The sequence below is a fragment of the Lemur catta genome, chromosome 14 (assembly GCF_020740605.2).
Source record: "Lemur catta isolate mLemCat1 chromosome 14, mLemCat1.pri, whole genome shotgun sequence".
NCBI lineage: Eukaryota > Metazoa > Chordata > Mammalia > Primates > Lemuridae > Lemur > Lemur catta.
Genome location: NC_059141.1, coordinates 18,834,783 through 18,857,943, shown reverse-complemented (window position 1 = coordinate 18,857,943; position 23,161 = coordinate 18,834,783). Strand labels below are relative to the sequence as shown.

Below are 23,161 nucleotides of genomic sequence, written 5' to 3'. Positions count from 1 at the left end.
ATAAGGGCAGGTAGAAGAGAGAAGGAAATAAAAAACACAGTGCAGACATTGGAGAATGGTAGCATTCTGGTGCCGGCAATGGTAGAAAGAACATGGCCAGCAATACCACCCAGGATAATTACGGCATCTCAGTGAGTTTAACTGTGCATGCTGTAGAGGTGAGGCACCATGCAAACTAAAGTCAAGTTATGATTTTTATTTACTTAACATCCAAGCATACTCGTGACTCTTTCTTGGTGAGCAGCTATAGAAGCATGGGCTCACCATCACCACTAGCATCATCAGCTAGAGAATATTCCTTTTGTTTGTCACTATTCAGACCAATCATCATCTCAGGCTTTCCTGAATCCTGCAACAACAGGAGTTCTGCTTAAATCCAAAGCACGAATCTATCCCCCCTGGGATTCTGCCACAGAGAAGACTGTTGGTAATTTTTTTAAATGCTCATTAAAAACCATTCTGAAACCATTTTATTTCCTGTATGAAATGGCATCACATTAGCCCCACCAGACCTGTCGCTGAAATTTAGAAGAAAATTGTGCTGTAACACAGAGTTCATTTACCCAAGTAAGCACACACCTGCTTTTTGCATTACAGAATGGTTCTATTTTCATCCCAGCAGCTGTCCATGGGTCTCAGTTACATAAATGAATAATTCATTTAATATGTTATTAAATGGGACTGCTACCTCCGTAATAACAAGGCAACTTATGATTATGTTGGACCTGAGCTCTGAATATTACTGGGATGCATTTAGTTGGTAAAGCATTCTTCAATCTGCCAAGAAGAAAAGTGCTTTGTAATGGCGAGGGAGTCTTCGTACAATTACTGGAAAGGAAACATTCTGCAAATGTGCCTTCTATGTTACCAACGGGTCATCAGTAGATCGTGTCTTATTACTCCAACAACCCCAATTTCGGCTATTCTCTTCCTTCCTATCTTGATATGCCTCTGTCATGTTTGCCTTTTTGTCCCTACCATCTTTGATTTTTGCTTCTGTGCTGCCTGGCAGTCTTAAAAAAGGTAAAGGCCATATTTTTGCTTTGTGAGTAAAGCTGGAAAAGAACATTGAAAGTCTTTGTATTCTGTGATTTTTCTATTTAGGAGTTATTTTATTTTCCTTGTCACTTGGAGGTGGTGATGGTGGAATACAGATGTTTAAGACTATTCAGTGTACGTTAAGGTGACAGTGTTGTCTAACTCGGTAGATCTCTTCCCTTTCTGCCCTTTGGAATCACTTGGGGGCATTTTTAGAATATAGGGATGCCCATGCCCTGCCCCCAGCAATTTTGATTTAATTGAGAATTCTGGGGTCAGTTTTTTTTGTTTTTGTTTTAAGTTGCCCTGGTGATTCTAGTTTGCAGCCAGGATCAAAGACCACTGACCTGAAAGTTAAAATTAGTATTGTGGAACCAATAAATTCATGCCCTCTCTTACTATACGAACTTGGGCAATTTAACCAAGCTTTCTCCAATCTTTGGATTCTTTGGCTATAAAATAGGGAAAATTACAGACTCCTTTCATAAAGTTCTTGGGCGGAATCAATGAGAGAATGCATTTTTTAAAAAGGCTTAGCATAGAGTCTGGCCCATTGTAAGAACTTAATAAAAATTAAAATATCGAAAGTTAGAAAAAGTATTTAAGTATTAAATATTAACTTGCTATTATATATAGCAAGTTCCCTAAAAATGAGAGCTACATTCTCATTGCCAAGATCATTTTAAGATCAAACTCAATCATGCCAATTCCTTTCTTAAAATCATTCAAAACTTCCTATGGGCCTATTCTAAAAGAGTAAAGTTCACGTTGAAAGTAAAGGTCCATGATCTGACCTCAGTGCATTTTTCTTGCTTCAACTCCTTCCACTGCCTGACATGCTTCCTGAGCTGAGGCCACTCTGAACACTTTATGTCTTGTTTTGCCCCTGCTGTTCATTCTACCTGGGATGCTCTTTCCTCCTGTCAAACTTCTACTCATCCTTTTAATAATCAGCTTAGAAAACCTGTTTCTCTGTGAAGCTGTCCCTTCCCTGTTTTTCACAATAGTTATCACATGTCATGATCAAGGCAGAACTGGAACACTAGCTCTTCTGGTACCCTAGGAAGATCTTATTGTTATTGAGCAATGGTGTCCCTCATTTGCACTCACAATGAGAAAAAATTAAATGGTTTCATTTCTTTGCTTGTACTATGTGCCTTTGCTTTCAAGGGAAAACCTTGTCTTGTTACAATGACATTGGACTTAATGAAGCAGGAAATGAAGCAAGCCTTGGGGACAGAGAAGGGGGATAGTTGCGTACGGCTTAGACTTAAAATCTTCCAAGACCTACCACCTTAGCAATGCAGGTGTGCAATGGGGAAAACAGCTATGTGTGTATGTTCATGTGTGCAAATTAAAAGAACTATATGACTATAGATTTCTGACATGAGTATCCAGGGCTGCAGTGGCATGACTTAACAATTAAGGAAGAGAGAGATTCTTCCACCCCTGCACCCAGACAAACTGCTTCTGGGAAAGCAGTGGTGGTGGTGGCCCACATCTCCTGATCTTCAATGACTAGGGATTGTACTGGGCTTCCAGACTGACAGACCTCACTGGTGGCTGTACATTAGCCATTGTGACTCTTCATCAATAGACGCGGACAGCCCAAAGATGGCCATTTATGCTTCAAAGGGGATCCCATGTGACGAGGTCTGCTCGGGGTGGCAATGTGCCCACATATCAGCAATAATCTTAGGCAGCAGCCATAGCATCAGCATTCAGAAAGAATGGGGTTCCACAGCGGACTGAGCAGGATTTCCAAGTTAGTCTCCTCAAGGCAACAGCTCTCTGGACTATTTCCTTTAACTGACTAAGCAGACCTAGGGATTAGGGGACAGGCATACGTCAGACCAGGTGGAGGGAAGAAAGCTTTTCTTGTATTAAGCAGGATGGAAGCACAAGTCATTTAATTTGAATAGTAAATGGAATGTGACTTCATTTTGAATACTAGCTTGATGAAATGGGACATATGGCCACATTTAGCTAAATGACTTAATATTAAGAATCATGAGAATGTTTCATAGAATCCACTATCTGAATCAACTATTTGTACCACTAAGTTGTATGAAAATGTTTCCTTCTTTCTTTTGAGCACCTGTAGTCCAAGGAATCCTGACAGTGAATCATTTCAATTGGTCATGGAAATGTCAGAGCTTGAAGGAAAAGACCATCCATTATAATCCCTTTGTTTTGCACATTAGGAACAGGTAACCCAGTTTAGAGAGTTGTCCAGGGTTGCACAGGGAATGATTGGCAGCTCTGGGCCTCTGGACTATGCTTGAGATTCTCTTGCCACTACGCCACAGCACCTGGATAGGAATCATTAATGCCGACAGTATTGCTGTGGGCAAGAACAGTTATGTGAGAAAGTGGGTCTCCACATATAGGGATATTCACCACCTTCTTCATTTTCCAGTCCTGATACCACCCCATGAAAACATGGAAGACTTCATCTAAAACAGGTAACTCTGAAGAGTCAACTTCATAGCAAGAAACAATTATTGAGTGTCTGCTGTGAGACTGCATGGTTCTTGGCTAGCAAACAGCTACACAGGCCCCCGCCGCGATGAGTCTGTAAATAATGCAAGTGATTTCCTTTCTGTGGACTTTAAACACATGCACCACTTTTAGGACCAATTATTTTCCTTGATGCATACTGACAAATCTCGCTGAGTGGAGATCAGACTGAACATCAAAATATCATCAAGGCACTAGAAACTGAGTTGCCTGGGAAGAGATCAAAGCCCCCCAAGACCCTGAAAATAGAAAATCCAGGAGGATGGCAGGTCAGCCAGGGTCTAAGTGTTTTTATGGCTGAGGTAGAGAGGAATTTTTTTAGTTTTATTTTACTTTTAATTGATACATATCAATTGCACATATTTATGAAGTACAGTGTGATGTTTCGATACATGCATACATTGTATAATGATCAAATCCATCATATCCAGCACCTCAAACATTTATCACTTCTTTGTGGTGAGAACATTCAAAATCCTGTCTTCCAGCTATTTTGAAATACACAATATTATTAACTCTAGTCATCCTACTGTGTAATAAGACACCAAAACTTGTTTATAAAAAGCATTTCAAATGTATTTTGATAGTATGGAGATAACTATTTTGCTAGAATTTATATGTGTACTTTTTTACTGAACCCATTAAATATTTCTATATAGATACTGAACTTATGCTATTTAAAAAAAATTGTGCTTCTTGAGTAAATATCCCCATTGTATCTTGAGAAACTAACCCTGAAGAACAGTAAGAGTTGCCTTTGTATATTCTTTTATGAGGGATTAATGGTTCCTGTAAAAAGAAACACCACAGACAGAAATTTCTATACACAGTTTTTTTTAACATGTCTAGAAATATCTCTAGCTTAATAGCAAGAAGAAATATGTCCCCTGAGAAGATTATCTTGTTTTCTTAGAATAAACCTATCCAATGCCCACTTTATTTTATATTTACAGAATCCTTTACCATTGGCATGAAACAAGTGATGTCCTAGTTAATTTAGCAACTTAAATTTGCCATATGTTCCCTGGTTCCAAAACAGAATAACAAGATTTAACCATATATAAGTACAACTAAATGAGCTTGTGCTGGTGTATGTGCAAACTGAGATATTTATAGACACTGATGAGGACACAAAGAGGAATGAATTTGGGGTTATTTCAGCACTACAACATGTAATAAAATGTGGAATAAAATACACAAATGAATACCGATTTCATTTTATTTGAGCAAAAGGAAACTGCTCAGTAATGAGGCAAACAAGTTATCTGGTCTGAGTGGCACAGAGGGACAGACGTGTGTTTTGGTGTACAGCGGCTCCATCACTTTCTAATTACGTGACTTTATGAGCCTACGTGGGTTATTCTTTTTGTTTTGCAGATGAGAAAGCAGCGTCTTAGATTAAATATATCCCAGATCTCAGTATTACAGTGACCAAATACATGTCTGGACTATAGATTCATAATAAAAGGAAGTTTTTCCCCTTCTTTTCTCTTCACTCTAGAGAAGCCCTTAGATGGCAACGATTGGTGATGGGACATGCATTTTGTAAAGTGATGACTGTGTGCTAGGCATTGTGCTACATGCTTTATATAATGTATCACATTTAATCAAACCCTGAAGGCAAATAGCAAAAATTGTATAGGTTAAGGAACTAAGGCTCCAAGAAACAAAGTCCCTTGTTCAAGATAACAGTAAATGGCAGAAGTTAGATTGGAAATCTTTATTTGTGTCATTCGAAAATTACTTTTTTTTTTCACCAAACAAAACATCCTGCATTATATTTCACTCTCAATCCGTAACAGGCTGAGCCCCAAGTACAAGCCTCTTGTTTTCCATCTGGACATGAAATGGCTTGTGGAAGTTGCGAGGGCCAAGGGTGAAAAGATAAAGGGAGCCAACAGTGAAAAACACAGCAAGACTTCACCCACATGTGGTCCAATGATGTGGACATTAGAAACCCAAACACCACTGGACCAAGCAGCAAGACTGGTGGTCATAGTTATCTGGAGGGACATTCTGCACCCATTTCACTTCTTACTCCATCCAACTTTTCTAAGACCTAGCCAAGAACTAAAACAAAAATTGTACAACCATTCACTTCTACACAGTGAATCTGATAGTAATGTTGGCATTTCCTCAAAACAGCATTTCTATAGGGCACGATCATAACCAATGCTAGGATTTCTCCATCATGGAGAAGTGGGTGAACCTGAGAACACTACTATATACACAGGGTGATAAGCTGACTGTGAAAGCAACCATGACCATTTATAAAGTTAGGCATTTAAGAAAGTAAAAAAAAATGATGTTTGGAGATTGGCTCGTTAACCTTGACTGACAAGGGATGGGTTTTCAGTAGAAGACTGCATGTCTGCACAACGTGCTATGCTGTAAGGGTTAGTGAAGTGCCCAGAGAGCATCATTTATGGAGGCTCTCACTCTCAGGCCAGCCCTGCACTTGTGATTCCTCTGCACTTCATCCCAGCCCTGAGGCTAACACAGATTCTGTGCTGACTGAGCATAACATGTCCATGACAGGCTTAAAATTGGCATTGGATACCTAGGGTACACAGTGGCTATTTAACTCTATCGGCTCCCGGGCATTGGCATTAGGGCTTGTCCTTAACAAAACTACCAGTGTGGCCCCTTTCCAGGGTCACTTCTTGTTCTTTTTGCATGAAATGACCTCCTTCACCTTATTAATTTGGCCAAGTCCTACTTCCCCCTCTCTCAGCTTTCCTTTGCAGAATCTACTGGCATTTAGATTGTAAAGGAGGAAGGCAGTTAATACAAATGAATATCTACTTTGTGGGACTCACAGGCAGCAGGTGAGCAGAAAGCTAGAGTTTTAACCCTTATGGGGGAGATATTTGGTGATGCCTGATAATCAAGTCTAAGATGTAACCAGTTGGCTGCATGAAATTTCCTTTATGAACTAGCAGAAACACCTCCAACTGCCAAAAGAGACTAAATATCTTTGTATGCTTTCTTATAACAAGCATTACACTATGAGAATGTTAACTGCAGCACTGTTTATAGTGGCAGAAAAACAAAAGAACAAAATAACCCAAATGTCCATGAAAGGGAATAACTAAATATCCTATAATATGGAATTCTATAGAATTAAAGAAATGAGATGAAAAGTAGCCCTATATATTCTGACTTGAAAAGATGTTTTAGATGCATTTTTGAATGAAAAAGGCAAATAGAAGAACAATATACTTAGTAGGAAATCATATATATATATATACCCTTTCAAATTAATTTTATATATTTTCTCTTCACACAATTATTCACTGTCAAATGCAAAGCAAAGTGTTTGGCATCATGCTTACCAAAACAGATCAGAGCTGTGTGGAAAAGGGAGTCAGAACTGATCTAAATTGGATTATTAAACATATAAAATATATGTATATATTTCATTTGTAATTAAATATTTTTAGGTGAAAAGCTAAATGTTTAATGGCAGCATTATAATGGCTACAACATTAAATATTAAATCTGCGCTTATGAAATACCACTGAATCAACAGCTCCCTCCCTCACTCTGCAGATCATGGGACTTACCTGCCTCCATAATGGAATGAGCCAATTCCTTATAATGTATCTCTTTCTATAGAAATATATTAATACATCCTATTGGTTCTGCTTCACTGCAGAGCCCAAACTAATGTATCACCTGAACCATTGTATGCTCAATTTCCCCCAATAGCTCAAAAATGTCTTTTTACAGATTATTTGTTTGAATCAGAATTTACATAAGTTCTATATGCTACTTGTAAGTTTATAAATATCAATTACATTTGTGGCAAAGTCATGAAATTTTTTTCCTTCTATTTCTTAAATAATATTGAATAAGCCCCATGACACAGAATGCTAAACACCAAATTTTAGAATCCTGTTCCAGGTTTATAAAGATCAGAATGCATGCTTTAAATGTGTCCAGAGAGAAAGTGAAACACATTCTTATTATATTAGTATACTCCTGAAAAGTCAATGAGCTCCTTTTCTGAGTCGAGGCTCCACATGCATAAAACAGGATGTGCGCATACAACATATCTATTTGGCCTTCCTCACCAGGGATGCAGTGAGAGTAAAAGCTGATCTCACATGATTAAATAGTTTAGAAATAAAAGTACCAAAAAATAAAGAACCGTGTATATTAATATCATTATCATCATCTTCAACTAAGGAACATATCTCATTTCTTTATTTCCAACTGGTGTCTTATCCTCAAATGAAACTTGCACAATTAGCGCAAAGTTGTGCTGCATTATTAAAATCAAAAAAAGCAATTACATAGTGCTGTAAGGAAATAAGCGTGGCCTTTGATTAGAAGCAATTCTGTCAGTATAACACATGCTCAAGAGCAGCAAAGGCTGGCCTCTCAGGTCACTACCTCAGACACTCACCCAGTACTATTGAGGTAACTCTGCCCCAAGCTGCAATCCTTTGACAGAGAGGATGGATTGAACCAAAATGCCGGCAGACACTGGCCATTGCTGTGCCGCTCATAACCATAGTCACTGTTGGGGAAAGAGCGGAGAAAAACCTTTCAGCAGGCAGCAGAATTACAGAAAACAATTCCATGTTAGTCCACAGCCAACTTCTACTCTATCAATTAGCCAAAACACAAACATTCCCTGGATCAATGCCTTCTCAACAATAGAACTTTTTCTTCATAGAGTATCTATCAATTATTCATGGGAATATCCTACGGAACCAATAATGCCATTTAAACCCCTTTAACCTGAGAGAGTAGATTATGTTCTCGTTAGAAGGCTACACAGTGCTGACGGGGTTGGGCCCAGGGAAAGCTGTGATGAGAAAACATCAGGCAATGGTGGGAGCTCAGCTCCCAGTGACAGCTCCAAAGCAGAGTTTAGCACAGCCACGAGTGGCACAGTACTCATTATTGGTGATGTCTTTGGGATGCTCTTCCAAGACATCTGGATCTACCAAGTAGAGCTGAGCCAGGTCCCTCTGTGCACAAGCCATATGCTTCAAAGTCACAGCCAAAAAGGAAATGTCCTTCAGGAGTGTCTCGAGCATTCCCCTAAGGAAAAGTTTTGTCCTAGGCAGTTAGCGCTGCCAGTGGGGACTAACTGTTTTAAATCTTCTGTCTACTTTGGAAATTTCTCAGCCTCCTTTCATTCGTGCCTCCAGGGATCTCTGAGTTGGCTTCTGGCAGATGAACCTGGGCACAGAGAATGACGACAAATTGCACCTCCACATGCACAGACAAATCGCAGGCAGCAATGAAGCATTAGTATGAATCGGCCCATCTGTGTAATGGAGGTGAGATGCTGGCACACGAGCTCTGGAAGAGAGAAACAGGCTCAGCTCGGGAGCCATCCACCAGGCAGCTGGTACTTAGAATTCTGCACATACTAGCTGCATTTGGTGCTGGTTCAACACAGCATGGGTAGGAAGACTTCACAGTTGCTGCCCACAGGACACCCAGTGTTCACTTTAGGGAATTCCTTTACAAATATTGGAGAATGACAGGCAAGGTCATCTGGGGGACTGCCCAGGGGAGAGCCAAGCCAACAGGGAACATTCGGTGACAATCGCCTTTCATGACACTACAGCTAGGTGGAATCACCGAAACTGTAGCTACTGGTAGAAACCTAATGAGGTCCTGATGAACCTTCCACAGTAGTTTCAGAAATCAAGAAGCTACAAAATATCCCATTTGACCAGAAAAATCTCACAATGGCCTCATTCAGGATTCATTTCCCACTTCTCAGGATGCATTTCAGTAGGTGGGAGGAGTAGCAGATTCCAATCGCAAATGAATGCAGGCTTGGGCCAAGACTGAGGGTGAGAAGGATGGGGGAGGGAGAAGCCTAACTGTTTTCCTTATTCTTTGTTTCCTTCACTCTGGATTAGTTTACAATCGAAAAACAACCACCATGATGACAACGATAACAAAACACTGGCTTTTTTTGGATCTTCACTTTTGTAGAAAGGTTCAAAAAGAAGCAAATGTTTCCAAGAGAAATCGGGAAATTGGGACATCTCACCTCACTTTTTCGCTTTGGTTTTCTGTCAAAGAATAAATTTGCTCTCTGTGAGAGAATGCCTGTTTCATAAGGCCAAAGCTACCACCAATGTAAAATGCTAACTTCCTTTGCAAATCCTTCTGAAAGAGAGGCAGCAGCAGTCAGGCTTCAGAAAGAGGGATGAGACGAATGACTTTAAAATCTCATGGTAGTTTTCCGGGTGAAAGTATTTCAGGGTGTCAGTCCCGAAGGGTAGAACAGAGATAAACTATTTTTGTCATTGTAATAGAGAACGTTGCACTGACTGAAACAGAAGTCACACTTTGGGAGGCCCCTCCAGAACTCTCAGGGAGCTCCAATGTAACTGAGGCTCTGTTGGCCTCTGGCTGAACCCAGAGGGATACAGCGCGGGCTCTTAGCTTGGCTTGCCCAGGGACAAAGGGGAAACAGCCCTGGGTTATCGCTCTGACTGCTGGGAGCCAATTTTGCCAGGCCTTCCCACTACTGTTTATACAGAGAACATCTCCAGGGATCTACCGTGATAAAAGGCTCACTTTTGCCAAGATATGTGATGTGATGTGCACAGTATCTCAGCCTAATCACTGATACCCTGATGATCAGGTACCTGACCTGTGATTACACCATAGCTAGAAATAAATTATTAAAGAATGACTTTTGTTCTTATGTAAGTCAAGTTTTAATTCTTTAACATGTACATACATATTTAGCAATTGCTTCCTCTAAACTAAAAACATATAAATAAATCAAAAAGAAAAGGAAAAAAGGAAGAGGGGAAAAGGCAATAGGAAGTGAGGTGGAAATTACCAAGGGAGTTGCCACCGACTCATCCACAATCATTTGTCAACCTCACCTGAACATTGAACACAAGGAACAACTCAAGGGAATCACTGTCCCCACAGCTAGCTTTCTGCTTAGCAAATGTTCCAGGAAGAATGCTACGGCACTCTGAGTTTAGTTTAATGCTGGTAAAGCAACAAGTTTCTTTATCACTGGGTTCTCAGAGTTACAGATTTGCAATGTCACTGCCTCCATCCTAGCATGGAGTCGAGGAATGTCTTCCACAGATCTCATAAGCTGTGGTCAGCTAACCACTGACTGCAAACTCTCAGGGACAGAAAATCTACTGCCTTCGAAGGCCGTTGTTCCATTACCGGGAACTCCAGATCCTAGAGAGTTTTCATCCAGAGCACAAACATATTTGCAACCTGAAAAGTCCACTTACTGTTTTCAGTGTTGCTGTTTGAAGCAGCACAGGGTGGACCTGGTCTTTTTGTCCTAAGAATCCATCAATTATGTGAAGACAATTACCTGTCATCTTCTGAATCCTCTTTAAGTCTAATTAAACACTTGATTGTCCCATACACACAGGTACATACCTAGTAAATGACGATGGCCTCGAGGTAATTTTATAAGAATATGAGGCTTGCTGCTTAGACAATGTAGGTTACTATTATTTAGAATCTAAGCTTTCATTAAGGGCCACGTGGATGTGATATATTGAATGACTCCACGGGATAACTGTGATGCTCACCAGTCAAAATCAGCCTCTGTGCAGACACAGGGTTCAGATTCCATCGCTCCTGCGTATTTTCCTTGCATACACTTCCGCTCTGATTTTCGCTTCTTATATATCCTTTTTGCTCCCATGATGCATGCTTCCCCCTGTGAGGAGACAAGGATGACACACACGTGGGCACATAGCTTGGACTTTCCCTGTTTCATATTAGTGCAGTTTAGGGAGATGTTTACAAACTTCAGTGTAATATGAACTTTGGTGGCCCCCTTTGTGCAACCAGCATTTTCTTTTTGATGCGAGAGCCCTACCTTGTTACAGAATGTGACTATAGAGGCAATCCTAAGAATCACTGAGGAATGTGTCAAATAACATGCGTAAGTGCTTATGTATTTAGCAAGCCTTTATTCGGCAAGATGTTAGGTGCAGTGCTATAAAGGGTACACAGATGAGTAAGACTCAGCCTATAACTAGTGTACTGCCGACAAATCTGTAATAATTAAGTTCAATTTCTCTTATAATAAAAGATTTACATAGTTGGTCATTTATGAGCATATGAAAGAAGAGTATTGCTAAGAAACGTGAAGATTCATTTTGCCCCAATTTATTATGCCTCTGCCCACACAACTTTATAGCACTGATTTTATGTTCGTCTACCAGCCGAGTGAGAGAACTAAACTCAGTGTTTTTTCCACAAAATAAATAAAAGCTTTAAATATCACAATGCTTAAGCATGCCAAAGGGGAAAATATCAGCAATGGAAATGAGCAATAATTTTATTGTGGAGCCTATGAATACAGTGGGTGTTTCTAGGTAATGCAGAACCCACTATCAAACACAGCTTCTTTTGTGTTCCAGAAAGACCGGCACAGAATTTTGTTTAACCTACTTCATACTGTCTTTCTTGGGAAAACTCACTTTAACTGGCTTCATTATACATCTACACGCAAATATATTACTTAGTCTAGATTTAGAGTATATGACTTTTTATTTTGCCTGAATATTGGAATGGCTTTGCAGCAAGAACTTCCATCATACCCTTTGAGAGGCCCATAGAATGACATCTATCTTGAAAAATCAAAGAAAAGATGCTTCCAGCCAAGCATTTTGAGATGAGCTGAAGACCTGAGAATCCAAGACAAGTTTCCTGTTGATAATTTTGCATTCTCATTCTCTGTGGACCTTGGAAGGAGGCAAGACGCACTATATAATCCTAGGGAATCAAGGCAGTGGGGAGGAAGGATTTTCCTGGCACTGCTCACCCAGCATAATTTTGTTATTTTATGTCTCTGTTTGCACTGCTAGATAAAATTGAAGATCTCTTCCTCGCTCCCGCCCCCACCACACAACCATATGACATGCTCCAATAAATTATGTTTGGATCTCAGTGCTGAGTTGGTATTTCATTTTGAGTTGTAAGTCTAAGCCAAGTACATTTGAATTTTATCTCATTATATCGTAGCACAATAAAAACAGAAATGACTTCACAACAAGCTATAAATGTTGAGTTTGTTCACTGCTGTGGAACACAAAACATACAAGAAAGCACTAGACAGACATTTCGGCCTAGAGAACCCCAGTTTCTATACCTGAGCAACGAGCTTTCCCCCACCACCTCCCATGCCTCCTGCCCAGGGGTCAGTCTCAGTCTTCTTCCTCCTACCTGGCTGTGCAGCTGCCAGGGTCTGTAGTCCTCCTCGGCACACCGTCTGTCAAAAATGGACTTGTAGTCCACTTTGACCAGCTGCCATTCAGAGCGGTGGCTGAAGTGTCCAAACACTCTACAGAGTTCATGATGATAAAAATAATCACAATGATAACAATGTCAACATTCATAACAACAGTTAGCATTTGTGGGGTGTTTACCTTGAGCTGGATGCACGCTAAGCACATTACATGGATCATGCCATTTAATCCTCAAAACATATTTACAAGGAGGGTACTATTATTGCTTCTACTTCACAGAAGGATAACTTGAGGCTCAAAGAGTTTTGTCAACATGGAAAAACCAAAATCAAGTCACTAAGGACCAGTAGAACCAGAACCCAGAATGCTTGACTCAAGAGCCCACTTGTATACATTGTACCACAAGAATAGTTGAAAAAATATGCTTGAGAAAACAATCACAAATGCTGTATTCTACATGGTTATAAGATTAGACTTCTGGGCTCTCTTGCTAATGAACATGGTTCCCATGGTTTCCATGCTATTTTACCCTCCCACCAGCTCTGAGGGAAGGTGGGAAGCAGAGCTAAGTAGTTACAAGGGTTTCCTACATCGTACATTCTATTCTCCTTACTCAGAGAGACTCAGGGATTTAATGAGGTGGTTGAATCACCACTCGTAGGAGTGAATAAAAGCCACAAAGTGGCCTTTTGGGTCAGATTTTTAAAATCTGTGTTTTGCAAATATAAAAATTGAATAAAGACAGATTATGGCATAAATTGCTAATTTAGTTATGTTTGCCATGGGCAAAAGTATACCTATCAGGCATATTAAATTTTTGTTGTTTTTTACCAATGAAAAAAAATGGTGGTGGTAGTGGGTAGAATTAGAAAATGTACCAAGTATTCACTTTGATTTTGAAATTTTCATTGATGATAGAATCAACTACTTTAAAACCTTCCTTTTCTGTTTTCCATGTCCAATTTTTTAAAGAAAGGAAGTATCAGAGTTTCACATTTGAAATTCAAAGTCCATGTTTTGAAAGCCTCAGGCAGCTGAGTCATTAATCAAGTCTTTCACAAATTAATGATCATCACTTTCCAGACAAAAATGTGTGTAAATGCAATTTCACGAGAACAGATTGTTCTCGTGGTTTTCCTAATGTGTCTCACAATTGGGTTAGGTAAAGAGCCAGGGAAAAATACAATCCTTTGAGGCATTTTGATAAAGCTCTGTGTTCTGACTTAAAGTGAGATCATTCTTATATGCCTAAGATTTTCTGCCTATCCAGTTTGTTTAATATTAAAGTCTTAAATGTATAACTTTATTTTCTATTGAAATAATCACTTCTAATTTCCATAAGTCGATTTGATACAGAAAGAGAAAAGCTTTGCCCTTTTTCTGCCACCCTTCCTTCAGTCTGGGTCTCTTAAAAACTGTCAAAGTACCAAGAACATGGTTGTCTGCAATTTTCCTTTCTCTTTGCTGGGTGCTCTTGCCATGAGACACACTGACTTTGCTAAAAACCTCAAACCTAACAGTGGCAAATCACAGGGGCTTAGCTGTAAATGATCTCTCTGGATTTGTTCCCTTACATTAAGATTGGAACACAGGATGGTTTTCCACTTACGTCATGATCAGAGTCTCTTCTCCAGGCTCCCCCAGAACCCCGTCCACAAAAAGTGGAATAGACGTGAAACTGTATTTGCTCCAAGATCTCCCTTCATCAAAACTCAACCTAATGACAGAAAAAAATGAGTCACTGGACCTCAAAAGACAAAAATAATCCTTTCAAAGGAAAGATACTATCCACAGGAGAGAATACATTTTAAAAGTAGCCAGGGCACTGTCCAAGTGAGCCTTTCATATCCCCATAATATTCTGAAATTTAAAAAAAAAAGTGTTCTTAATCACATCAGAAGACAGAAACACAGTTCACTAAGCCATTGGGACCCATATGTGTTAAAACATCAATAAGGGGATGAGAAGGGTATGACAAAGGAATTACAATAAGTCTTTGATAGAATTTTTAGAAATTTTGATATTTTATTAGCTCTTAGACCTCAGTGTGACCCTCTCCAAAACCTCACTGCTATCTAGTAATGAGCCTTACAGGTGATCCTGAAAAGCTATAACCTTGCAAGACTTACTAGTGAGATTTCAACCAACCCATCTCTAAGTGGCCAAATCCCAAGCCTGCCCTTCTTATGCTGTAACAAATCCTGGTTGGCCTCAGGGAATGGGTCGGTGAAGAGGGATAGGCTCTTCAGAGCAAGAGAAGTCTGCAGTCCTGAGGGTCACCAGAATGGTGGAAATGTTTGCCTCCTCCCCAAATTTCAAATGTTGAAAAATTTAATCACCAAAGTGGTGACATTAGGAGGCAGAGCCTTTGGGAGATGTTTAGATGATAAGGGTAGAGCCCTCATGAAAGAAATTAGTGCCCTTATAAAAGAGGCCTCAGAGAACTGTCTTTTCTCTTCTACTATGTGAGGATACAGCAAGAAGGCACCATCTATGAACCACAAAGTCAGGTCCTCACCAGACACCAAATAAGCCAGCACCTTGATCTTGGACTTCTCAGCCACCAGAACTGGGAGAAATAAATGTCTGTTGCTTATAAGCTACCCAGGTTATGGTATTTTGTTATAGCAGAATGAATGGACTAAGACAGTCACACAGGATCTTTCCTTTGGCCCTGTCTTTCCCCGAGCTAAGCCTTTGTTTCTCTTTTGCAGTTCTCCCTTCAGCCATCAAAGTTACTAACAGTGGATGGAGAACAAGGCTTTGACTTTGGATAAGCTCACATACGGAGAGTCACTGTCAAGCACACACATGAAGGAGCCTATTGGAAACCCCTCTAGAGGCAGAGTTGGTTGCAGAATGTCACCTCAAAAAAGGAAACTAAGGAAGCAGGATCAGGAGAGATGAGATAGGAGCAAAATTATCATGAACTTCTAAACTCTCTGCAGAATGCACATAATAAATGCAAATACTAAACTGCAGGAGATGTTATTTGAAAAAGATGACTGTGAGAAATTAAGCTACTCAGAGACCATACCTTGTAGCGAACATTATTCTACCTGTGATTGTGTTGAGAGAGTAAGGTACTGGTGGGGGTGAGGGTATCGTCACATTTGAAAACCATAATGCAATTCCTCTCTAAAGGGACAAAACCTCCCCTCTCTCTCTCTCCCCCTCACCCTTTCCTACCGCCACCCCTCTAGTAGACGTTGACATTTTATTACAAACATAGTCACAGTTTGATAGCCTGACTCCTACACTGATCTCAGCAGTGCAGAACCATCAGGTGCACACGTTTCACAGGCAGTAGGTGCCCTTACCAAAGATGTCGAATTGGGAGAGATGTGTGCTTCATGGCAACCAGGACTCCACCTTGATCCAGGTATAAAACACTGTGCTCTTCTTCAAAGATCTGGATGAGGAAGACACATATATATGGACACACATCCATATGCACACATAGCCAGGGTTCAGAGAATCAGTATTCATGTGAGAATAAAAATCCCTTCCATGATAGAAATAGGTTTCCTTACATCTTTGCAAAAATACAGTTATAGAACAATGCTTCTTAACCTGGGCTACCTATACCACTGGCGTTATATAAAATGGTTTTAGGTGTGCCCAAAAGAAATTTTAAAAATGAATAGTTACAGATTCATGTTTATGTTCCCTCATTTTTATGATAATTTCTATTGATTCCCATTTACGATGATGTCAGAATATTGGGTTAACTGTCATGTATTATACATATCTAGATGGAAGGAACCTTAGAGATAGTTTACTCCAACATTCTCATTTTTATAGATGAGAATACTAAGGTTTAGAGAGATGTGTTGGCTTGCCTAAGGCCATGCATATAGTAATTCATGGAGCTGGGACTGGCTGCATTACAGAGCCCTCTCCAGATCTTATTGTTTCGAAGTTTCCAAGTGGTATCAAAGGAAGGTATTCTTGTTTAATTCATAGATTCTCTACCACGTCATAGGTAGTTCTGATCAAAATGAAATTATCATCTTTGGATACATGTGTCACTGGCTCTTTCTCTAATTGTGGAAAAACTGATTTGAAGTCAAATAGAAATACACTGGAAACAGTTTCTAACTCCTCTCTATACAAGATGCATGCTGTTTTCTCACTCAGGTTGCTGGTATAGCCTTGTGTGGAGTTACACTACAGACATAATCCTTTTCCCCTCTGTTTACTTCTCATACCCAAGATGCACCCCATGACTATAGAATTAGAGACTTCTTTGCCTTATTTGGAGTGTTGGAAGGAATAAAATGGGATCCTGTCTCTCTATTCTCCTAAGAATAGGTCAAATTTCTACATACCTCCCAAATCAGTTTCTTAAGCAAATTTTTCCCCTTCCTTGTTCCTCTCAAACTATGAAAATCCCACTGAGGCTCTACAAAGGATCCAAAGCTAAGAAATGACAATTGGACCATAATGTGGACATCTCTGTTTAAAATTTAAAGCAGAGTGCTCTTGTTGCTAAGTGTGATTACCTGTGCATCAGATTTCAATTTACAGTGCTAGTTATTGTATGATAATTAAACTCCAGTGGGTTATTAAAACATATTTATCGAAGTATAACAACCATGCATTAGGCACATATCTTGTTATGATTGCTAAACCTCATTAAATGCCTGTTTTATAAGCCATGGGTATCTAATTTTCATTCAGAAGAAAGGCAGGAAGCATTTAAGCTAAATGCATTGGTTTAAAGTGATTCCATTTCTACTTTCTCTAACATATGCATCCTGACGGTTATTACTCTGTCTTTTGCACATGAGATTTAAACATCTCAGAACACCACCTGGGTAATGGGATTTCTATATCACTGCGTTTCTCTCTATTCTGACTTCAAGGCAAGAGGAATTTATTGCAACTCAGCATTGAGTATGCAATCTATCCTTAAGGCTCCATGTTCCCTATTTATGATAAACCCTCAGGAATTTTGGTTTTCTTTTAAGGGGAAAATTTAGTCAGACTTAATTTAGTTTCATTGTCACTTATAGACATTCTTATATACAGGCTCTAAACAAAGAATATCTTTATTAAGTGATAAAAAATAAATTTTTTATCATAAAATATTTCTTAAACTTAAAGACTTTCATAAAAAAAGGAAAATAAACATATTAGCAGGCTTTAGGGTTTATGTTCAGTATTGCTGAAAAAGTTTCCAGAACTGAACCAAACCGGACAATTTTTATGCCATCTAGACTTCTGGGCAACTTGACCCAGGGTATTTTCTTACCTGCCTCCAAGTGTTCCCTGCATCTGAAGAGACAAACATGCTGATGTCGCTATCTGACAATTCAGAACCTATGTTACCTAGAAAGAGAACATCACCATTAGTGAAAAGAACTTTCTGCAAAAGCTAACGATGGACTGCATTGCCTGGGAAGGATTTTGACTGCAAACATTCTGTCTGAGCAGGGATTTTCTGCATGCTCGCTTCAGGGCCAATGGCTTAGGTGCCTTTCAAAAATATTTTTAGCTTGCTCATTATGTTCCAAGCACAGATATATAGCTTCTTAAAATAAACACCATTTTCAACAGTAAGCAAAGCAGGCAAGCTTCCTACCTGATGCCACTATGATGCTGGGAGCCGTGTCTTTGCTGGCAATGATGCCGGATGTGTAGGGGTTCTCAGAGACCTTCAGGTGAAGATGTAGTGAACAATAGGGCTGAGAAGAGAAAAAAATGAGGGCCATAAAATCATATAATCTAAGTGGCCATTTAAAATCTAGATTCAGAGCACCCATACACCCATCCATCTAACCAACCATCCATCCATGCACATTTCCATCTACCCATTGTGCCAAAACATACACCCATCCACCATCTTTCATTCCACAAACACCAGTGTCCATTAACTGTGAGACCGCTGCCAAGCTGAAGGAGAGAACACCTTTGTTCTAGGTATAATCTACTGACTTAATCCCATTTGGTCATTTAATAAACATTTTAGTACTTTATCTATAAAACCCTAGGTGAAGCTCATGAAAGGGTTATATTAACTAAAATTTAATCTCTGTCATTACAGAGTTTACAATTTAAACAGAGGACGTTGAGATCTTTCTATTGATTGCCATAAAAAGAGAATATTTTAATGGCCATAAAAAATGAAGAGACAAAATAGTATGAGATTTTAGCAGGTAAAGAGCTTATATCCAACTTTGGATCAGGGATGGCTCTAAGGAGAAAAGGATGCCTGAGGCAAAGATATGTAGGCTGCAAAGAACCGGTGAGACAATGAAAAGCTTAAGGAACATTTCAGGCCAGAGTCATCTTAATGACAAAGGAAAGGGAGCAGACAGCAGAGCAGGACAGTAAGTAGTCAGATAAGACTGAAGAGGAGAAACGAAAGATAAGCCAGGAAAGAAGGATGAGTCACGCTGGGAGGACTTTGAAAAAGTCAATTAGCATCTCTTAGTCACCCTCTATTTGAGAGCTTGGTCTCCGTTTTATAGAAAAGGCCATATGACATGTGAAACCGTCTTAGAAGCCACCAAACAAGTGACATAGTGTCTCTACCAGGATATTATCAGAATCAGTATTATTCAATATAAAAGTCATACTTGTAGACAAAATGCACTAGTAATAAAAATGTAAATGAAAATTTAAGAGACTTGTTTATCCGTGAAAACAACCTTGATCAAATTCTTTGATTAAGATGTCAACAGTTTGTTTCCAAGAAAAAAAAGGATAATAAATCTTATATAGGTTTCATTTAAAACAGTTCTTGTACTGGTTGTCAAAAAATACAAGTTTGTGTTTGAACCCACATTTCTTTTCATCTCTGAGGAAGATTACTTTCTAATCTTATCGACTTGAGATTTTGGAATCACCAGTGTATCTCTGTTATTACTTTTATTCTGCTCTGTAAGTCTCAGCCAGCAGATATTCAGACAGCTACAGATACAGTGATTAAATTTATATAGGATGGAGTGAATGACAAAGTAAAAATGAAATTCAGGAGTAAAAGCAGCCAAAACGCTAGTGAAATAAAATAGCAGATCATAATAGGGACTTTTCTTCACTGCCAACCCAGAGAGTAAAAGTCTCAAGGAGTCATAATAATAATAAATTATTGGTTTTACATAAAAATTTCATGTAAGGTTTTTTAAAAAAAAGTTTTCACTTTATAATGTTCGATAAGAGTAAAAAAGACAGCCTCTATAAGAAGAAATATCCAGACCCGGACACTTGGCTTCCTCTTTTTGTTCAAGGGGAAGGCTAGAACAGATACTATTAAATGTCAGAGATACCCCAGGACAGCACTGTACAACGCTCAGGTGATGCTAACACAGGATCCAGTAGAGGTGTCAAGCCATTTCTCCATGAAAGTTTTCCCGGCAACTGCAGCCTATCCAGCCTCCCCTTCTCTGATCTACAATTAATTTATTTTACCATGCACAGTGCTGTATTATCTATTTTGAGTATGTCCAATCTTATCCCCCTAAGAGATATACTCTAAAAATAAAGAGAACCCATCAAGTACTACTTTGCATCTTCTGTGGAACCTACCATAAAATGTAAAAAAAGATATTCAATAAAAGCTTTCAATATCAAGTAATGCTTTTGTGTTAGGACATGAAAGACATCACTTTACTATTTTACTCAGAGCAATGCCAGTAGCATGGGAGCTTTATTATAAACTACATAATCCGAGTAGTGTTGTGGGCATCTCCATGGCATGCCAAGAAGTACAGTACTGCTTAGGGTGTATCCTTAGACACGGGGGCTTAACGGAGGGCTTCCTGCACCACCTAACAGAGCAGGACATCCCTGGCCACGGGAGCACCCAACTTGCAATCTTGAGCCAGCTGCTTGCCAGGCAGGGTACAGACTGTGATGCTAAATTGCCACCTGACTCAAGGATTATTCAGTAATGGGCACTTCCCGTGACAAAGGAAAGAGGGCATTTTCAACTGGCTGTCTCAGCACTGCTCTGCTGCTATGACTTTCAGAGGGCTGAGATACATGAATTTGAGAAGAAAAGACACCAGTTCACAAAGTAGTAGCAACATCAGAAATGATCTTTTGGTGTACTTTTTCCTCCACTCGCGCATTTGTAGTGCTGGATTGCCCCCAGCTGGTACAAGGAGAATATTCTGTGGCTTTTTTTTTTTTTTTTTCTTTCTTTTTTTTCCAGGAAGTTATACATGGTCTCCACAAATGTTTTAAAGAGAAACACATGAAGTGTCTCATCTCCACTTTGTTAGTACTTTTGTACCTGGTCAGTTTTGGACATTTGTCAAAGTTAAGTCACAATTAATATATTTCATATTAATATATTTATTTTATTTTGATGACTGTCAAGCCACTTGAAGCTCCTGAAATACACAAGACAAAGATCTCCAATTCTTACGCACATTTTTCCCAGGCAAGGAGCATTTTGTAGTCCTCTCTTTTCCTTCCTTCTTGTCTTCCTGCCCTCTTTTCTCTCATGAGCAAATACATACTGAGTACCTACCACATGCCATGCTAATTAATAGTCACAGCTCTTTCAGTACCCTTCCACGGTTGCCTCCAACTCAACAGAGTTAAAACACCTGTCCCAAGGGCAGTTCTCTATTTCCCTTCCCTTTCCACATTAAGAAAATACAGGAATGTACACCAAAACCAACAATGATCTAGCAGCTGCCTTACGGAGGATGAGAGGAGCAGCTCACATGTTTGGAAGCTGCCTTTTGAGACCTTACACATAGGCCATGGCATATCATCAACTGGCCAATTCCATGAGTGACTAGATCTTTAGTCTTTAATCTTTTCAGGGTCAAGTACAAAGTTTGAGAATCTAATGCAAATTAAGAATCAAAAAAAGTGCATGGAAACAAGTGCACAGAATTTTTCACTTAATTTCAGGGCGTTCACAAACCCCTAAAGCCCATCAGTGGATCTGTAGGTCCTAATTATCTTTTTTTCCCCCTTATTCTTTTATTTTAACCAACAAAATCCTTTGCCCATTGCAAGTGTTCCATAATGTCTGCTGGATTTCATTGATCCATTATTTTCTTTTCACTTCAAATAATTATCATTTATTCCTCCTAATCGAAACATTGTACCATTTGGTCAACATCTCCTTACCCCCATACTCTGCAGACTCTGCAGAATGGTAACTACGTTCTGCTCTCTGCTTCTATGAGATCCGTTATTTTAGAATCCACATGTAAGTGAGAACAAGCAGTATTTGTCTTTCTGCGTCTGGTTCTCTGGGTGATTCCTTATTTATCTACTGTGTTTCTAGCACTGTGGACGGCCAATGAGGAGTTACCAAATGATAGAAGACATTTCCCCAACATGAAATAAATCAACTTTAAAATCTGTTAGATTATTTGAGGGTCAACCAGTTTCAAATTCTACTTCTTTCCCCCCAACCTCTGTTGTCAATAGCCTTTAGATCTTGTCTTCATGGCTTCTTTATCTCCAGGGATCCTAATCTGACTATTGTACCCAAAAGACAGATCAGAGCTTTCATAATAACCAGGCAGTAAGTGTCCCCAACACCCTCCCAATATACAAACGTGTGCAGTTTCTGACTCGGAACTGCAGCTGGAAATCCATTGATCTTTAGGCAAGAGTGAATGGCACAGAAGAGGGAGGCCCCTGGATCAAGTGGCTGGCGGGGTATGTATGGGATATCTACCCCATTGCAATCCATCAAAACACAGAGCCACAGACAATGCCAGGGAGGTGAAAAACAGAGCCGAGAATCTCCTGGGGCAGCTGCCTGCTCAGCTCCAGCAGAAAACTGCCAAATGAATCCATAAAGAAGTCAGGGCCCCTTTGCATGAAACACTGTGCTTTCCCTAAGGGCCCAAGGATTTGTCACAGGCTCAGCTCAGCTCACATCTTGCCTCTCAGGAGCCCAATCCTGAGGCTTTGGAGGCAGGTGGACCATGACCTGCAATACCCTATCTAATTGTACAATGCAGTCTTCAGAGGAAAGAAATCTCAGCTGGGCCCTCCAGGCAATCAGTCTAAAAGTCCTAAAAATACAGGCCCAAATTACCCTGGATGTCTTATTTCTATAGAATACATTTTACCAGGAACATTCCATTTGGGGCTGCAATTCTGAACTTATTCCACATTTGTAACAGCCCTGCTGGAAAATCTCTTTTCTAATCACTAGGCTGTGCTTTTGGTAACACTGTCACTTTCCAAGTACTACAATCTAAAATCACTTTTTATCTCCTCTTTGCCACTAGCTCCCAAGCCTGAAGAAGGTTTTTAACAGTCTGAGTCTCCTGTAGCTTAAAGATTTCTTTCCTATTTTTATGCCTTTGGCAGACTTTTGTAAAGTGATTTTGGTCTCTCCTGCCTACTTCTTTTATCATTTTCCCCTCCTCATCCTGCAGCCTGTTTTGTGA

At 39.6% G+C, this 23,161-nt stretch overlaps 1 protein-coding gene across 6 annotated transcripts in view; it reads right to left on the bottom strand.

Moving 5' to 3' along the window:
* The window catches only part of SORCS1 (sortilin related VPS10 domain containing receptor 1), a 459,027-nt gene that overhangs the window by 59,810 nt on the left and 376,056 nt on the right, over positions 1-23,161 (bottom strand). For all 6 annotated transcript variants that reach the window (XM_045568059.1, XM_045568058.1, XM_045568062.1 and 3 more), the window contains exons 11-17: positions 18,370-18,472; positions 18,040-18,116; positions 16,103-16,194; positions 14,392-14,499; positions 12,760-12,877; positions 11,115-11,245; positions 7,970-8,083 (exon numbers count right to left, since the gene is read on the bottom strand). In XM_045568059.1, coding sequence (XP_045424015.1) covers positions 7,970-8,083; positions 11,115-11,245; positions 12,760-12,877; positions 14,392-14,499; positions 16,103-16,194; positions 18,040-18,116; positions 18,370-18,472 — 743 coding nt within the window. The remainder of the gene's footprint in view (positions 1-7,969; positions 8,084-11,114; positions 11,246-12,759; positions 12,878-14,391; positions 14,500-16,102; positions 16,195-18,039; positions 18,117-18,369; positions 18,473-23,161) is intronic.